The 19,439-nt window shown below is 47.3% G+C and overlaps 1 protein-coding gene across 1 annotated transcript; it reads right to left on the bottom strand.

Moving 5' to 3' along the window:
• Nucleotides 1–6,532: 6,532 nt before the first annotated feature.
• On the bottom strand, nt 6,533–19,439 carry LOC147033101 (beta-2 adrenergic receptor-like). The gene is made up of 2 exons (XM_085871186.1): nt 12,907–19,439; nt 6,533–7,402 (listed from the first exon to the last, which is right to left on the bottom strand). The coding sequence occupies exons 1-2, from the start codon at nt 13,552–13,554 to the stop codon at nt 7,127–7,129; spliced, it is 924 nt and encodes a 307-aa protein (XP_085727312.1). The 5' UTR covers nt 13,555–19,439; the 3' UTR covers nt 6,533–7,126.

The raw sequence follows: 19,439 nt of genomic DNA, 5'->3' as shown, positions 1-19,439 counted from the left end.
GGATTGCTACTGGATTCTGTCCCACTCAGTCCTCAATGTCTGAAGCCATCTGACTTTGGACCATCTGCCTGTCCTGCCTTGCAGTGGTGACTCTTGGCCTCCCTGATCGAGGTCTGTCATCTGCAGAGTTGTGGAGTGTCTCTGTCCACCAGGGCCGATATCATCTGGTGTGAACAGCCAAGGCGATGTGCCACCTCACGGTAGCTCAATCCGCCTTGCACTATGCCCAAGGCACACTGCCGTTGGTCCCTTGACAATCGTGGCATGTTGATTGAAATTCCCATTTTGCACTGGCCTTTTTAAAGCCAATATCAAGACATCACATGCAGCTCATTAAAATCATCATGTACCCCTTGGCTAATCACTGACAGTCAAAACGGCTGTTCAACAGCTGTGCTATGAAGTGACCATTGAAGGTTCAAGTGACCATCCGTGACCGTTTTGTCTGACAGTGAGGACACTATTGTCCACAAATAAGTTCACACATTTACTACACGCAGTGTTATTGTTGATATTTGAAGGTTTAAAAGGTGGTAAGTTTCTTTTGCGTTTCAGTACATGTATATATACATATACATATATATATATATATATATATATATATATATATATATATATATATATATATATACATACATATATACACATACGTATATGTGTATATATCTGCGATATATCTGTGACTATATGCGATAGGAATCGATGAGTGGAGATTGCCTTGGATACCATAAGAAGAGAGTTTGTTGAGCAGTGCAGGATGCCAGACCATGTCCAAAGCTCGTGGTATGTCTTGGGAGATGACTGATCACATGTCTGGCATTTCGGACCTCCATCCATTGGTGGGAATGCAGAAGCAGCATGTCCAGGGTAGAGTGACCCGGATTGAATCCAAATTGATGGTCAGAAATGAAGCCATTGGAGAAGAGGAAGGATTTGATGTCAGAGGTGATGATGAATTCCATGACCTTGCTGATGATAGGGAGCAGGCTGGGGGGTCTGTCATTGCAGGGATCTGTTTTTGCACCTTTTTCGTGCAGAGCAGTAATGTTTGCCGATTTCCAAGCAGATGGCAGATGACTTTGAGAAAATGAGAGGGTGAATAGAACACAGAGAGGGTAAGCACGAGCAGCAGAACAGGTTTTTCGGCCACATGGGGTGATGCCGTCTGGACCAGTTGTTGAATCTGAGTCGAGGTTTGATAGCAAAATCTCCACCTTCTTAGGAGAAAAGGACACATAGTCCAGGGAGAGCTGGGTGCGACTGGGAAAGATGGGTACAGAAAGCGATGGGTTTGGGATGTAATATTAAGAAGGAAACAGAGTTTAGGCATTCAGCATTTTTGCATGCAGCATAAGCTGTGCAGCCATTTGAGGTAAGGGAGGGAATGGAGGGGGAACATTCACCAGAAACAGACTTAACTAGATGTCACCAGGATTTTGAGGAGGGAGACAAGTTTGAGAGTTCAGACTTGACAATAATTGGAAGATGTTTTCTGGCTCTCCTGAGGGTAGACACACACTATTCCGAGCTTTGTGGAAGGAACTGAGATTGCCTTCAGGAGGATATGTTTTCCATGAGGTGAAGGCATGTTGTTTCAGGGCAACTGCCCCTCCACAAGCTTCAGTGTGCTATGGGCGGGAGGAAGGGTAGGTCAACCGTAGATGAGATGGGATAAATCTGTGCATGACAGAGAAAATTTCTTTGAAAGAATTCCCAGAATTAGTTGATGTCAGAGAGAGTAGAGATGCGAGAGATTCACTTGGATGCTGCTGTCCTGTGTGTACCTGTTGGTGGTGAGGATGTTGAGGTCACAGAGAAATTCACTTCCCTTGGCAGTGATATTCATGTCTCCATATGTTGTGAACCAGAGTTCAATGGACATCTGGGTCTGGCTGAGTGAGTCATAGATTCACTGGACCATGGGGTGTGGTGTTCTCGGTACCGATGCAGGATGACGAAAGTCTGAGTCTTGAAGTCCTTGGTGCTTCCAGTCTTGCTCTGCAGATGTGAGGCTTGGATGCTGACCAGGGATCTGATATGGAGACTTAACTCATTCGGTACCAGGTCTCTTTGGAGAATTCTTGGCTACTGCCAGTCAGACTTTGTGATGAATAAGTGGTTGCTGAGAGCGAGAGCTGAAAGCAGATGAGATATGTTCGGTGTATAGTCCCTGAGCATCAGCTGCAGCTGCATGGACATATGGCTTGTTTTTCTGATGCTGATCCTGCTTGCCAGATTCTCTCAGCAAGGGAGCCTTGTGAATGGAAAGGCCAATGGGCTGACGACACGCCTTATGGTTGCAGCAGGTTGATCGACATCTCAATCAGTTTGTTGATTTGTTTATTTCAAAACTTTTTGTTCCATTTGTATAGCAGTCTGCTCCTGTTATCGCATTTACTTGAAGTAGTCTTCTTTTTTAGTTGAGTTTGAGATGATAATGGTATCATCCAAATCATAGATCCTATCAAATGCTTCCTTACTCGTATGTATATTGTAAATATAAGATGTTAAAACTTTTGAAACCTTGATGCAAGTATTTGATTTTTTTTTCTGTCATTCTTGAGGAGACAATGGAGTTTTACTTTTCTTTATTTGTTTTATTGCTTGCAATTTATGGGACTCCTTTTGGGCATCTTTTATACTCTTGATAGCATCCGCTACATTTCCCATGGCAGAAGCAGTTGACCCAATTACGTCTTCATGTTTAAGAATAATTGAACCGATACACATTAGAATATCAATTATCCCATCTTAGTTATTTCTAAATTGATGTCCTATACCCCGTTGCCTTTTTGGTTGATGGTATCCTCTACCAAGACACATACCTTCAGCCTTCCAGGATGGGGAAAGGAACATCCCATCTCCTGTAATTATTTTATATTTTTCCAACTCGTGTTTCCTCACAATAACCATCGTATTTAATTATTGGAACACTTCACGTAGGTTAATTCTGATGGATATAATTTCTCCATTAAAAGAAATCATGCGATTATCTTGGTCGGTTATCCTAAAATTTACTATGTATATGGTTTTTCCTGACACAGGTGGATAAACCAAATTTTTCGGCTCCATATTGAATTTATAACCAATTGGCGCTGAGTATGCGCTGAATGAAAATATTATATTTGTTCTTATTCCATCATTATAAGCGCCATCAATCAACGGACGTGTCTGCGTGGGGTTTGACTCCTGACGTTTCCAGATGGTATTTGTCTCCGGACGTGTCTGGATGGGAGTTTGTATCTGGGCTTGTTCGAGCAGTGTTTACGTCTGGATGGGAGTATATCTCTGGATGTGTTCTGATTGGAGTTTGTCTCTGGACAGCTTGGCTCCGGATGCTTCCGGGCGGTGCTTGTCTCCAACATATCTAGGCAGTATTTATTTCTGGATGGGAGATTGTCTCTGGGCATATCCAGGTGGTGTTTGTCTCAGGACGTGTCCAGGCAGTGTTGATGTCTGGTCGGTGTTTGTCTCCGAACACATCCTGGTGGTGTTTATGTCTGTATGAGAATCTTTGTCCAGATGGGAGTTTGTCTCCGGACCTGTCCGAGAGTTATTTGTCACTGGGCAGCTTGGCTCTTGGCATGTGCGGGCATTGTTTGTCTCCAGATGTGTCTGTGTTTGTCTCCAGACGTGTCTGGGCAGTGCTGTATTTTGGCAGTGCTGCCTTTGGACAGCTTAGCTCTGGATGAGTCCTGGCATTGATTATCTCCAGACGGGAGTTTGTCTCCAGACAGCTTAGTTCCAGATGCATCCGGGCAGTGTTTGTCTCCAGACGCGTCTGGGTGGTGTTTGTCTCAGGATGTGCCTGGGTATTGTTCATCTCCTGACATGTCTGGGCAATTTTTGTATCCAGAGCTGTCTGTGTTTGTTTTCAGACATGTCTCTGGGCGGTGTTTGTCACTGGACAGCTTGGCTCTGGGTGCGTCCAGGTATTGTTTGTTTCCGATTTGTTTGTGTTTGTCTCAAGACATGTCTGTGTGTTCTTTTGTCTCCAGACGTGTTGGGGCGATGCTGTCTTCGGATAGCTTCGCTCCGGACATGTCCAGATGGGAGTTTGTCTCCCGGCATGTCCGAGCAGTGTTTGTCTCCAGACAGCTTCGTTCTGGACGCGTCTGGGCAGTGTTTGTCTCTGCATGTGTCCAGGCGGTGTTTATGTCTGTACAGTGTTTGTCTCCGGATGTATCCAGGCTGTGTTTATGTCTGGATGGGAGTTGGTCTCCAGATGTGTCCGAGCATTGTATGTCTCTGGATGTGTCCAGATGTAGTGTGTCTCCAGACATGTCTGGGCATTCTTTGTATTCAGCCATGTCTGTGGTTGTCTCCAGATGTATTGTTATGAATCTGGAAGCCTTGTGCACACAGACATTCAGGTCCCCTATAGCTCAGTTATGTCGGTAAGTATGTGTTTCTAGTTAGAATCCCATCCTGTGTTGAATGGGAATTACATGCATGCGCTGTGGAGTTATTTTGATCGTCAGGGTTTTCTTTTATTTTTACATCAACAATCAACTACAAGAACACCAGCATCACCCTCACCTTCACCTCGCTTCCTCCCACCATCTTCTACTGGCACCATTGCACGCGTGCATGTCAGTACGTACGTGGGCGGAGCCCATGCAGGATAATGTTCCTCTGCCTGTTTGGTGGGTGGTCCGCAGTGACGCCGTCACGCCCCCCCCCCCGGTCCAATCAATGGCCTTGGCACCCGTTTTGGCCAATGACAGGGTGACGAGCGAATTTTTCACGTCAAAACCATCCAGTGAGGGAGAGCGGGGAGGGAGGAGGCGTCCCCCCCCCCCCAGACGAGGGTGAATAAGGTTGCGGCGCGATCGGATGAAGAGGTGAGTTTTGGTTGTCGGGACGAACGCTGAAGAAGCTCAGGCGTGTGATCGCGGCTCGCTGGTGCCTGGTTCTATCATCGCCTCTCGGTGGTGCCTGGTTCTTCGGACCGCATCGCGACGCTGGGCTGGGTCGCTCGTCTCGTCGAAGACCGCACGAGGGGGAAGGTCCATGTCCTTCTGGGTATTTGTGTGTGTGTGTGTGTCTGTGTCTGTGGGCCCGTCTATAAGTAGCAACTGGATAAGTGCTTTTGCTTGTCCATTCACTGCATTTTAGTGCAGTCGTGATAGTCGTGATAACTCTGCCCTGACGTGCTTCCCTCCTTCCCCACCAATTGTAAATAAATACCAATGTGTTAAATGTATCAGATCGTTTTTGTGTTTCTTTCATTGGTTTAAAATGGTGCGTGTTGGGAAATTGGGAAACGGTAAATCGTGCGATCGGCCCGGCAGGATTCTGGTACTCTCTGCTCGGGGTACAGCTCGGATCCGGCTCGGCAAATCGGATCGCACAGATCCTGCTGAGGGCGAGTTTCCCCGGTCGTTTGGACGACGTGGGTACTTAGGTAAATTGAGATTGGCAATCGACCCTATCCCACACGGTCGAACTATTGGCGATCTTCGGTTCGATAACGGACCCGTCGGCTCTGGAGTTATCCGGGGTGACGACCAATAAAGTCTGGGTGTTTGGCGGAGCTGACCCAACTGGTCCACCAAGCGGTCGTGCTCGCAGCCGATACCAGGCCCGCAATAGTATATGGGTGATATTTGTCTCAATATAGCTGAGATCCAAATGCATCCCAGCGGTGTTTGTCTCTGGACACCTCCGTCGGTGTTTGACACCAGACATATCCTGACGGGAGTTTGTCTTCAGATGTGTCCGAGCAGTGTTTGCCTCTGGACAGCTTAGCTCCAGACGCATCTGTGCAGTGTTTATCTCCGAATGCGTCCGGGTGGTGTTTTTGCCCAGACGGGAGTTTGTTTCCGCATGAGTCTGGACTGTAGTTTCTCTCCAGACGTGTCTGAGCAGTGTTTTTCACTGGACATCTTGGCTCTGGGCGCGTCTGGGTGGTGTTTGTGTCCGCGCAGTGTTTTTGTCTGGATGGGAGTTTGTCACCAGACGTCTGTGGGTGGTGTTTGTCTCGGGGCAGCATTTGATTCTGGACTGTGTCTATCTCCAGACATGTCCGGGCGATGTTTGTCTCTGGGTGTTATTTATAGTATGTCCAGTAGAAAATGGATTTCAGACATCATTTTGTTTCCATCTTCACTGTTATGCTCTGCAGAAGCATTTTGATGAGACATTACTGCATGAATCGGAATGAACGCTCCACCACATGTTTCCCTCTCCTTCCTCTCACCTCTTGTTGTCTCCCCTTTCCACACGCCTTCCCTTCTCACTCTCCATACCTCCTCGCTTCTCAACACATCCTCTCTTTCCCCCTTCATCTCCTCACTCTCCCCCTCCCTCCTCTTCCCTCCTCCCTCCTCTCTTTCCCCCTCCACCTCCTCACTCTCCCACGCTTCTCTTTCTCTCCCCCCTCTTTTTCTCCCCACCCCCCCTTTCGTATTTTCATCAGCAAAGTGACGGGTGGTATTTGCTCGTTTAAAATAAAATATTACTTTTGGATTAAATAACGCAGAAAGTGGGGTCATGATTTTATTGAATTTTTTATTTCTTTTTCATGTTTTCAAAACTGAAGTTTTCCCTGATTTTGTGAATTTAATCTGAAGAAAAACACTTAATTATTGGTTTAAAAAGTACCTTCAAAACTGCTAATTTTGTTGAAAGTGGTCAAGAGAATTTTCAAACTTTGCTCCAGAACCCCCATTTTCATGCTTGGAACTTGGCGAACTGCTGTGGATTAGGTGGGGCACAGAGTGAGATTCAATCCCTGCCACCTAAATATTTTTCTTCGACATCCATTCTTCCTCCAAGCATCGCTTTATTGTGTCCTTCTATCCAGCTGTTCATGTGTTTCCACACTGTCCACAGATATTTCTACATGAGCCTCGACATCGGAAACAAAAAAATAAAGGGTGACAGATGGACCGGTGTGTACAACTCATCGGTTCGATAAACTAGCTTGTAAACGTTTTAACAACATAAATGCTATAAGTTGCCGAATCTTAAAATTATGGTCATAGTAATGAGCAAAATGAGTTGCTTTTTATGCAGTTGAAGTTCACTGTGAAAAGCCTCTGAATTTGCTCAACAACCGCAATTTTCTGGAACTACAAGAAAGGAGATGTTTGTAAGCCACCATAAACTCGGGACTTCGGGATTAAAGAATAGGGTTACATGCTGAGTTAATATAACCTAACCATATAAAACAAAATATATAAAAGTTACCAATGCAGAATCCACATAGTTCCTGTGCGGGATTGACAATGAAAAACGGTAACCAACAGAATATAAAAACACCCATGATAATACCGAGTGTTTTCAAAGCTCTCCGCTCATTTGCAGACATTGTTTTCCTGTTCTTGTTCTTCTTTATACCTCGTGGACCTTCACCAACTCTTTCCTCCCTAAAATTATGCACATGAATCTGTTGTGCCTGAAAGGGAAACAGCATCATTTTAGTGAAAATTATGAACAGCAACAATAAATAACTTATTGTTCAGTGAACCTGCATCACTTATCATGGAGTGTGGTTGTACTCCATATTGAGGGATGATACGGGAAAAAATGGCTGCCCATTCAAATGTGCACACAATGATACACTCATAAATGATTGAGGGAAGTCATAAGCATTTAAAATCCATACCTTTTATTCTCTCACGATTTCTGAACTACGAAGAATATAAACGATGCCAGAATACATTGCTGAAGCACCATAGTGACATATAATGAAATCGCCAATTTGTACTTTTTCTTATTCTTGTGCTTCCCCTCTAAAAACAATGTTAAAATGTAGCCCAACCTAACTCAATAACTGCTGAAGTCATGATGGTGATTCCAACACGAGGAAATTTATTTTGTCTCTGGGCTAATACACGCAACCCAAAATTAAATAGTATATTAAGCATGAGTCATTTTATTTGGAAAAGAAATCAAACATAAATGTTGACTCAACCAAACCAGGCCATGATTGTGGGAGGGGGGGGGGTGTAAATGGATACTGGACAGAATCATTCCAGAACCATTCCAACCCATGCTCCAAATCAACTGAAACAAGTATTAAAACAATTTAGTAACATGGATGGATTTAATCCATACCAAAATAACAGAATATGAAAAAAATTAAGCATTTTACAACATTAAAAATTGCAGAAACCAGAAAAAAAAACTTGTTGTTTCCATCACAATCCCACAACAAAAGTGAAATGTCAAAAGATATTGTGATGCTAATCCATAAGGATTGTGGTGTCATATTGTGGCATCGTAATATGGTCATTCTTCATTGTTATTCTTCTTTAGTATACTTCTTCATTCTTCGTAATCATCCATTACAATCCCACAACAAAAGTAAAATGTCAAAAGATGTTGTGATGGTAATCCATGAGGATTGTTGTGTCGTATTGTGGCATTGTAATGTGGTGTCATTTGTATATATATATATATGTATATCTTGTCGAGGCTCGTATGAGAGCAAACACACAACTCACAGTAAGGGGCATGAGACAAGAGGGGCGGGAGTGGAAGGGACAAAACAGTGGGGAACAGACACATTAGGTGAACTGTGGAAGGGAGAGGGATGGGGATGGGATGGGGAACATGGTGAAGAGAAGATGGACATTACAGGGACTTTCAGGAAGGAAAGCAGGGGAATTGAAGGAAGTGGGCTTGGGTGGATTATCGGGGGTAGAAAAGATCGAGGATTTGGATGGGGAAAGATAAGAGGTGGTGGTGAACAGCTGTTTTGAAAGCCTGGAGGGAAGAATGGGAAAGAATAGAGTGAGGAAGTTTATTCCAAAGGTGGGAAAAAAGAGGAATGAAAGAGTGAAGATGAGCAGTGATTCGTGATTTTGGTAGTTTTACCAGAAGGGGGTTGTTGGCGGACCTTGAGCGCCCTGTGGAAATGTGGTGGGGACAAATCGCAGAGAGAACAGGGGGGGCAAGGCTGGAGAGGAGTCGGTAGAAGACAGAAAGACCACCGACTAACCTGCGGTGATTGAGTGAGAGGCCCAAAGACTCAGCTTCATTGCGGGAGATGCCGATGATCTTAAATGTCCTGGTTTCGACAGCGTGAAGCCGAGAAACGTGGGAGGCAGGAGCACCAGCCCAGAGGGGAGAGCAGTACTCCATCAGGCTACGACAAAAGCTTTGTAAGTGGTCAGGAGCTCAAGAGGGCCGAGGAAGGACTTTGCACGACGGAGGATTCCCAGTCGGCGACTGACTTTTGAGGCGAGGTTGGAAATGTGACTTTCCCAGGAAAGGTCATGGCAGATAGTGAGACCCAGAAGCTTGAAAGAAAAGACTTCTTCCAGAGGATTGTTGTGAAAGTGGATGGGGGGGGGGGGTTTCTAAACGGTCCTTACGAAGAGACATAGTGAGAGTGTGAGATTTGTCTGGATTGAAAGACATGTTCCACGTGTTGGACCAGTTTGTGATTTTATCCAGATCTGCAGTGAGCGAAGAAGCTGCTGCTTGCCGGTCTGAGGGATGACAGATGGTATGGCAGAGGGTGCAGCCGTCGGCAAAGAGAAATAGAGGATTTTCCAGAGAGTCGGAGAGATCATTGATGAAAACCAGAAAAAGAACAGGGCCCAGAACGCTACCTTGAGGAACTCCAGCCTGCACAGGAAGAGGGGATGAAAGAACTCCATTTAGGGCCACACGTTGACTGCGACAGGAGAGGAAGTCTGCGAGCCATGAGTGGAGATGGCCTTGAATACCATGGGAAGAGTGTTTGGTGAGTAGTGCCGGGTGCCAGACTGTGTCAAAAGCACGTGATATGTCCAGGGATACGGCTCGGATTTCCTGTCTGGCATTGAGGACCTCCATCCATTGTTGGGAGAGCAGAAACAGCAAGTGACCGGTGAGAGTGACCTGGTCTGAAACCATATTGATGATTGGAAATCAAGCCATTGGAGAAGAGGAAGGATTTCATGTCTGAAGCGATGATGGATTCCATAACCTTGCTGATGATTGGGAGAAGGCTGATTGGTCTGCAGTTTCAGGGATCTGTTTTTGCACCTTTTTTATGCAGGGCAGTGATGTTAGCAGATTTCCAAGCAGATGGCAGATGACCTTGGGCAAATGAGAGGGTGAATAGAACAGAGAGAGGGTGAGCAAGAGCAGAAGAGCAGGCTTTGAGGACACGTGGGCTGATGCTGTCTGGACCGGTTGCAGAATCTGACCCGAGCTTTTAAAGCAAGCTCTCCACCTTGTCAGGAGAAAAGGATACAGAGTCCAGGGACAGTTGGGTGCGACTGGGTAAAGTGGGTAGAGAAAGTGATGGGTTTCGGACACAAGATTTAGCTGCAAACACCGAGTTTAGACATTCAGCTTTATCACGTGTGGTATCAGCAGTGCGGCCATTTGAGGTAAGGGAGGGGATGGAGGGGGAACATCCACCAGAAACAGATTTGATTAAACGCCACCAGGATTTTGAGGAGGGAGAGAGGTTTGAGAGTTCAGACTTGAGATGAGAAAGATGTTGTTTTCTGGCTCTCCTGAGGGTAGATAGACACTTGTTCCGAGCTTTGTGGAAGGAACTGAGATTGCCCTCAGTTGGGTTTGCTTTCCATGAAGCAAAGGCAAGTTGTTTCAGGACAACTGCCTCGCCACAAGCTTCAGTAAACCAAGGGCAGGCGGAAGGGTAGGACAACTGAACACGAGAGGGGATAAATCTGTGCACGAGGGAGAGCAAGTTTCTTTGAAAGAATTCCCAGGATGAGTTGATGTTTGAGAAAGTTGTGATAGGAGACCAGTCTGTAAGTTTGATGGTTGCTCGGAGACCCTGCCAGTCAGCTTGAGTGAAATGCCAGACTCGACGGAGGTGAGGTGGTTCTCTGATAACAGCCAGAGAGATGTCCACTTTGACAAGGACGTGGTCAGAAGAACCGATTGGAGCGAAGGAAGAGCAGCAGATATTGTCAGGGAAATTTGTCAAAATCAGATCCAGAAGAGATGGAGTACCATTCCTACCTTGTTTGGTTTTTTTTTTTTAAATAGAAATTTCATTCCTCTGTTTTTAGATTTTTCAAATATTTTTTATTTCTTGTTAATATAAGGAGTGAAATTGCTCCTTACGGTTGTGTCTCCACCCAATTTGGTGGTGGCAATGACATTGAGAAGTTTCTTCAGTTGACTTGCAGAACTGAGAGGTAATTGTTCAAGAATAAACTTCAGGAATAATGCCCGATGAACAAATAGTAAAAAGCAAAAATAAACATTTTAAGAATTTAACAATTATGAAAATTTTAATATAATGGAGCTGTATGCTATATATTAATATGTACGTGCAGGGGCTGGCCACCCTGTGCTGCCCAGGATGGGTGGGGGAATACCGGTGTTGCCCAACTATGTCAGTTTTTCCTGGCACTGGTTTTGTGATGGGCGAGAATTTTAAAAGCGATGGAGTTATTGGCCTCATGGTGGTTACCTTTTGCTTGTGGGATGGCGGCAGCACTGCCTGACCAATCTCAATATAAACTTTATAGCGGCCTTTGACGGCTTCAAAATGGACATCAAGGCCAACGTGTGGCAGCTTTAAAAAAAACCTTGCCCAGATTCTGAAGTACTGTACTGTATTTACACCCAAAATTTGGTGCCTCTAGGTTATATGGTTTGGCTGTGACGGAATAAGGTCAAAATGCACAAACACATAAACACTTGAAAATATGTTTGCCGATATACAGGTAGTGGAGCCTGGGCAAATAAGGGACACCAAGCAACAGCTTCCACACAAGTGTGGCGCATGTGTTAATTGAGCAAATTACATCCCAGCATGTTTGGGGTCATGTATAAAAATACTGCATCGACCTGGTTGCCTATAATTATGGCACACATCTTCTTCTTCTTCTTCTTTCGGCTGCTCCCGTTCGGGGTTGCCACAGCGGATCATCTGTATGATCCGCGTAGTGATTTGGCACATGTTTTACGCCGGATGCCCTTCCTGACGCAACCCTGGTCGCCTCTTACGACACAGGGATATGGAACACCTATTTTAACCGGGGTATACACCGACCCAGCATACTGGTACTCATTTCGCCGACCTCGGAAGGATGACAGGCTGAGTCAATCCCCTGGTGTATTAATTCAGTGGCTCAACGGGGCTTGAACTCAGGACCTTTTGGATCCCAAGCCGTTGCCCGAACCACTGCGCCAACACCAGGCTCATAATTATGGCACACATGTGTAAGAGAAATATTTGGCCACAAAGAGAAACATTTGCTCAGTATACTTCTTCATTCTTCTGCATCCATCACAATCCCACAACAAAAGTAAAATGTCAAAAGATGTCGTGATGGTAATCCAAAAGGATTGTTGTGTCGTATTATGGCTAAACGATGCAGAAATCAATGGAATGATCAAAAACCTCAAGAATGAAGTAACAAGATCCTGGAAGCTGAAGAATGCCAAAGTAGTACCAGTGACAGTAGGATGTACGAGAAGGATGATGAAGAACCTCACAGAGATAATAAAAACCATCCCTGGGAATATTGGAAGCTGTCCGGGGCTCAGTGACGATCCTGAAGAGAGCCTTCGGCACAAAACTTTGAGAACAGAAAACTTCAAGGCCTGGTCCATGAATCGTGACCCCTTACTGAAATGAAGGTGGATACTTTGAGCCTAACCCTGGGAGGACTCCATTTAACATTCAGAAACCCCATATTACACACACACACACACACACACACACACACACACACACACACACACACACACACACACACACACACACACACACACACACACACACACACACACACACACACACACACACACACACACACACACACACACACACACACACACACACACACACACACACACACACACACACACACACACACACACACACACTTTTTTGTATATTGACCATTGATTTTGATTCTTTTGATAAAATCGCGATTATAATGAACAGTTCGGAAAACCAAAACTCATTCTTACCTGCCGATTGGCTTCTTTCAGAACTCGCGAATATACAAAGATCATCACCAGAGCCGGCAGGTGGAAGGAGAGAAAGCTCGTGATCATGACATACTCCACCGTGGGGAAAAAATTGCAGCAAGTGGGGTTTTCAAAGCATGCCATTGCTTCAGGTTGTTTTGAGCGGTACCAGTTGAATTCGATTGGAAAGAAGGACATGGTGAGGGATAGGATCCAAACAGCAAGGACCGCATAAGATGCTCTTCGTCGTGTAACGAGGGACGGATATCGCAGCGGCCTCGTGATGGCGATGTGACGGTCGACGGCGATCACACACAGACTGTTGATGCTCGCAGTTACAACGGTGACATCGATGATGAATCGAAAGTTGCAAGCCTGACGTCCAAAGGGCCACACGCTTCCTTCAAGAATTTGCATCGCAGTTAAAGGCATCTGCACCATCCCAATTAACAGGTCAGCGCAGGCGAGTGAGGAAATGAAAACGCTCAGCACCCCTTTCATGAGATGTTGGTAACGCGTTACAGAGAGGAGAACCACAACATTTCCTCCAACGGTGAGGGTGGTTAGGAGGGAGAATGTGATATACAGGGTGATGTACCAAGCATTTGATAAAGCAGAAGTATCAGCTGATTGATTTCCCAAAACCATTTCTTTAACATTGACTTTTACCGTAATCACTTATTTGTTGCTCAAATTCACAAAAGGCTTGTTATATTCCTTTTATCATCTCGAAGGTGAAAACAAGTTCCACAATAGCGACCTTTGTTCAGAATATTGGTGACCACCTCAACATTTATAAAACTCAGTCGTTGAGTTAATTCCATTCGTTCAAAATGTACCAATCAACCTCCACAAGCAAATGTTCCCCAAGAGATTTTAAATCCCAAATGATATATATTTTTTTAAAGAGAAGATCAATTACAACCTTGGTGTCTGCAAAGTGCCAGAAGTCCAATTGACTATCCTGGAGGAATGATATGTTGCTCTCCCGGTGGACCCAATTTTTCAAATGACCGGATTCTCACTTTGACTCATGCTCTGCTGAGCAAAAAGGTCTTGCATATGTCAACTTAAATATTGCTTTCGATTCAATCTACAATTAACTTTCGACTATCATGTGGCGAAGGATAAATACAGAATAGTTGCTCTGAATTAACTCGCCGTTGACCCACCCTCGGGGTGGGTGTGGAATGTGAATTTGAAGTGAAGTACAATATTTGCTGAAGCGAAATAACTGATTAAATTGACACACGTCGTTTTGTCATCCCTTCTCCGGCGGCGGTCGTAGCTCAGCCCTATGGTTCGCCTCTGAGCCCTCCTCCGCGTCCCTGCTCCACTCAGCAACTCGCCCTCCTCGCCCCTCAACTTCGACCTGAGCTCCGAGCTCCTTCCCTCCGTCGATCGGCCCCCGTCTGGCTTTCCCCTTCTGCTTCGAGCTCCATCTCCCGACTTTGCCCCTCCGACACTGCCACTGCCGACACTCCCGCCGTATGCCTCTTCGAGCTCCGTCCTGTTCTCCGACCCCTCCAGACTGCTTCGAGCTGCGTTGTGCTCGCGCTTATATAGGCCGAGGGAGGAGCGTATATGCAAATTTCTGGATCACAGCGGGTTTGGAGGCGGGGCTACACCACCTGATGCTGAGCGATTGGATGGATGAAAAGTGGGTGTGATTCATTCCTGATCTGATTTCTTCTTCAAAAGGATCCCATTCAAAACCCATGGCACGACGTTCGGTAGAAAGGCAAAGGTGCTGGGAGTTTGCTGTGGTGGTTTGGTGTTGTTGTTTGGGGGCGTTGTTGGTGGTGGCGATTTGGTTGTTGGGGGAAGATTGGTCCAAAATAATGATAGAGAAAAGAAAAACGGCGATCTCAAAGGATCGCAACCCTGTGAACACGGAAATTTCCTCTAAACAACGGTGGGGAAATCTAACTACACATATACTTATCGTCATAACTGATCTAAGGTCCTTTATGGTGGTCTGCGAATTTCCACAGCCGTAACACTACCCCCTCCCCTTTTTACAGACTCGTCCCGAGTCGCCGAATTTTCGTGTGCCATTATGTGTAAGTTCTCCCCTTATACATTTTACCTTCGGATCCCTGAGTGCGACATTCAGTTTATTCGTGTCCCCAAAATAAATAACCTACGGGCTGAGTAACTTACGAAACAAACCCACTCATACGGACGACTTAAATAAATTGCCGGCGCTAAGACAAAAATGGGGGCGCACTCATATACAATACACAACTTAACAACTTAACCTCATAATTTACACTATTCCATGGCCCAGGATCGATGGACTCTGCAAAGAGAAAAGAAGTTGGCAGGGAGCCAGGCTGCTCGCACGCAGTCTCTGGCTCATGCAATGCAGGTGACAGGGAACGTGGCCGGCTGCTCACACGCAGTCCAAGACCCCCTCCTCGGAAATGGACGCAGCGAACACAATGGCGCACGAGCCGCGCAAATGCAGTCTCCGTGTCAGCTCAAGTGACACACACAATGAACGATGCACGGGCCGCTGGTGCAGTCCCGTGTTGCAGCTGCCATCAGGGCAGTCCCTGCAAATTTGTGTGGTGATCCTGGCGCACATGGCATTGAACAAAAGGGGGGGGGGGTGGATGCAAAACAGAACGTTGCTGGTGGACATGGGCATAGGCATGGATGGCAAAGTTGGGCAGGCAAGGCATGGCAAAACAGGGCTGCTGTAGCAAACACAGCCGACAGACGATCCGACCGGCACAGGCCTTGCAGCAAACAGCCAGCCGATGAAGTGGCCGGCACAGGCCTTGTAGTAACACAGCCAGCCGATGAAGTGGCCGGCACAGGCCTTGCAGTAACACAGCCAGCAGATGAAGTGGCTGGCACAGGCCTTGAGATGGAGGTTGGTGGAGGGAGTGCGATGGTGCTGGCCACTCAGAATGCAGGCTTGGACCTACCCTACGGTCTCCCTCCCAATCTATCGCCTTTGCCTGTCTCGGTCCATACCCACTCCCTTAATTTGTCAAAACCCAATTTAACCCCAGCTTATTTTTTGTTTTTATTTTTATTTTCACTTCCCTTCTATAATTTCGTCTCCAAACCCCCGTTATCGTCCTTGTTCGGCTAACCTATCGTCTCCAAGCCTACTCCCACCCCCTACGTTCCCTTGCTGGAGGGGAATGAGGGAGAGTTAGCGTCCTGTGTCGAGGCCCAATGAAGCCTCAGAATGGCCTCCTCAGATTTCAGGGATCTCAACCCAAAGTGGGTCCAGCGGCCCACAACGAGAGCGAAGGGATTGATGGTGCGGAGGGGTACACTTCCTAATCTTCCCTAACCATTTAACTTTTAAACTACCCCGGGGCTTCCAACAAGCGCCTCTCGCTTAATCTATTGGTTCTAACAACCCAGATTCCCGTCGCCTGTGTTGGTGTCCTCGCAATTTTCGGGCCATGCCCCCCAATTTTCTTCCCGTGCCCTCACACGGTCTCACGGCTGGGACGCGTGGCTCCCTTGGCAGGAACTACCCTCTGCCGATTCTCCAACGATGGCACCCCCGGGCACTACACCGCCTCCGAGCCTACCAGCTCCCTAAACTGGGGAGTGCCCTCCCTGGCAACTCCTCCTCAACACTTACGTGGCAGGCTGGCGCCCCGGGCCCCTTTCCGAGGGTCACTAGTGCCCACGCGGCCTATGGCGCCCCGGGCCCCGAATCAGCGGGTCACCGGTGCCCAGTACGCTATCCCGGCCCCCAATGGGCCCTTGGCCTACCGCCGCCGACTAGCCCGGTGCCCGGGGTACCCACTCAGCGATACTCATCGTTCGTAGCCATGCTCCCAGCCCGTCAACAGGGCTGCTGCACCCCTCCAAATAGGTTTCGAGCCTACATTCCCACCAACAGCAAAACGACTTCCATTTTGTCAATTTAACTAACCCACGAACTCACTTTACACTGACCCCGGGGACCCTTGGGCGGGAATCACTCATCCCCCCCCAATTACTCATCGCACCATGCATTTCACATTCACTCCATACACACAGACCCGCTGGCCTCACTCACTCATCATGTTTCCATGCAATTCAACACTAGTCATCGCTGATTTCTGCCATCCTGCTCACTACTTCCCCTAACTACTTTGTGCTCCCACGTCGTCCCTTACAATATAGCACGTTCCTTTTAACACTACGTCGCCAAACTATGTCCCCTCGACACATTCAAAGTCTGTCACTGTCCTCAAAATGTCATTTCCCCAACCTAAATCTCAACTACAATCCCTCTACCTAATCCATTCCACGGACCCCATGAGGACTTATCCCTGCCCAATGGAGCCGGTCGAGCGAAGCTAACCCATCCCCCTGACGAATTGTGTCCTGTGCCCTGGACAGGGGGTCTTCCACCCCCGCCCAGGGAATCCTGTTTACCCGAAGCGAGGCTTGCTTTTCTTAACTTTTTTTTTTAAATGCGCACCACCAGCGCAGCAACTCGCAACCTGCGCTCCTTGCCTGTGATGCCATGGCAGCTGTTCGCGTACCTCGTCCCTCCTGGACGGTACCATCCGGCAGGGATCTCCCCTCCTGCCGGATTCCAACCCTCCGTGCAGCCATGACGTCACCCTGCGCATTCAAAACAAGCCTCGTGTTTCGAGGGGTTCCCCACATGAACATATGTGCTCTGCCCGTCGGAGCCTCACACGCACCCTCGCGTGGACAACCCGTCCTGTCCAAATCCGTAATCCAGCCTACCTTTTGTCCGTCTGCGGGATTGGCAACATCCACCGCTGGCATTTACGGACCAGGCTTCACTCCCGCAAGCGCGCACGTGGCGGCCTCGTGCGCTGCACGGCCCGAACCTCGCGCTCGCCGCTGGGTAAACCCGGCACGGTGCTCAAAATAGCTACGGCCTCTACCCGGCCCTTGTCCATCTGTCACCGTCGTCTCCGTCGCACTCTCACGCTCAAGCTCCATTCCACACATGCACTCCTGTGTGTCACGAGACACACACCGCGCCATTACACTCACACCGGGAGACGCGACTGCATGTTCGCGCATGCCCACAGTCATCTCCCTTACACACAGCGACCTCACACACGCTGTCCCTCTCACACACCGTGCTTCTTTCACACACGGCGCGCTGGGAAGCACGCACTCCGGCACACTCGTGACCATACTACTCACACACGGGGGCGCGCTCACACCTTTCACCACACACACCGGGACAATCACACTGGGGAATCGGGTCACCTCTAGGGGTCGAGGGGTCTCCATACCCCCCAAGCCTCGCGTGCACCTGTCCACAGCACTCGCCCCCTCGAACTCGCTTGACACGACCGAACCCACCTGGTCGAGATCAGCTTCAAGGGAGCAGAGCGTCTCCCTCCGTTCGTGAAGGAGGCTATCCGGCTGCTTGCACCGGGTCACGACACATTCTGCCAGCTCGCCCTCATCTTCCTCCACAACCTCCGTGTGTGTGTGTGTGTGTGTGTGTGTGTGTGTGTGTGTGTGTGTGTGTGTGTGTGTGTGTGTGTGTGTGTGTGTGTGTGTGTGTGTGTGCGCTCGTCTTCCACCCCGTCTTTATCGTGTTGTCTCTCTACTTTTTCTATCTCCCGAGTCTCTATACATTTTATTTGTGTTGTCTCTTCGTGTCTCGTCCTGACCGTCTCCCGTGTCTCTGGCAATCCTTCTATTTCCTTTGTTGTCCCTGTTACTTCCCTCTTTTCCATTCTTGTTTGTGTCTCCTTTATTAAGGTAGGTCCTAACTGTCCCTTCATCCGACGAGTGGTGTTGATCAAGTCCTGCACCACCGACATTGCTCCTCGTGGTGATATCACACGCCCCACCTTATTGCGCTGTTCCATTTCCTGGCACCTTCTGAGCCGTTCCTCCTCTCAGAACTTCCCGTGTTCTTCCTTCTCCCTCTGGAGTTTTTCAATCTCCGTGGACGCCAATTCCACTTTCTCCTCGAATTGGTCAACTTCAAATTCATGTTCTTGTTGTTTTCTATCCCACTGTTCCTCTCGTTCATCCCTCTCCAATCTTGTTGTCTCCTTCAATTGACAGATTTATCCTTCCTGCTTCATTCCTTGCTCCTTCACTTTCTCCTCGTACTCCAACCTATTTTTTTCCTTTTGTCGTTCAGTTTCAAATTCATACTCTTTCAGTTTTTTATTCCACCGTCTCTCTTGTTCCTCATTCTGCAATCTCGTTATTTCCTTCAATTGGCTGATTTCTTTCTCCTGTCTCATTCGTTCTTCTTTTATTACTCTTTCTTGTTCCTCATTCTTTAATCTGGCCTTCGCTTCCAGCTGTTCGATCTGTACAGTGTGGTTCCTTTGTTTCATTCTCTGCTGTCGTTCTTTCTTCTCTCACCATCCTCAACTCGTTTTGTAATTCCGTCTCTTTGTTTTGGTGTTTCTGTAACTCAGAAGCTTTCTTTTCCAATTCCTTTCTCATCTCCACACACTCCGACCTTGCTTTGGCTTCCAACTGTTTGATTTGCTCAGTGTGGTCCCTCAACGTTTCATTCTCTGTTCTCGTTCTTTCCTCTCTTAACATCCTCA

This window comes from Eptatretus burgeri, chromosome 2 (genome assembly GCF_056783735.1).
Source record: "Eptatretus burgeri isolate ZD-2024b chromosome 2, Ebu_testis_v1, whole genome shotgun sequence".
In the NCBI taxonomy this organism is placed as follows: domain Eukaryota; kingdom Metazoa; phylum Chordata; class Myxini; order Myxiniformes; family Myxinidae; genus Eptatretus; species Eptatretus burgeri.
The sequence above is the reverse complement of the archived record's forward strand: the minus strand, read 5'-3'. Positions and strand labels throughout refer to the sequence as shown.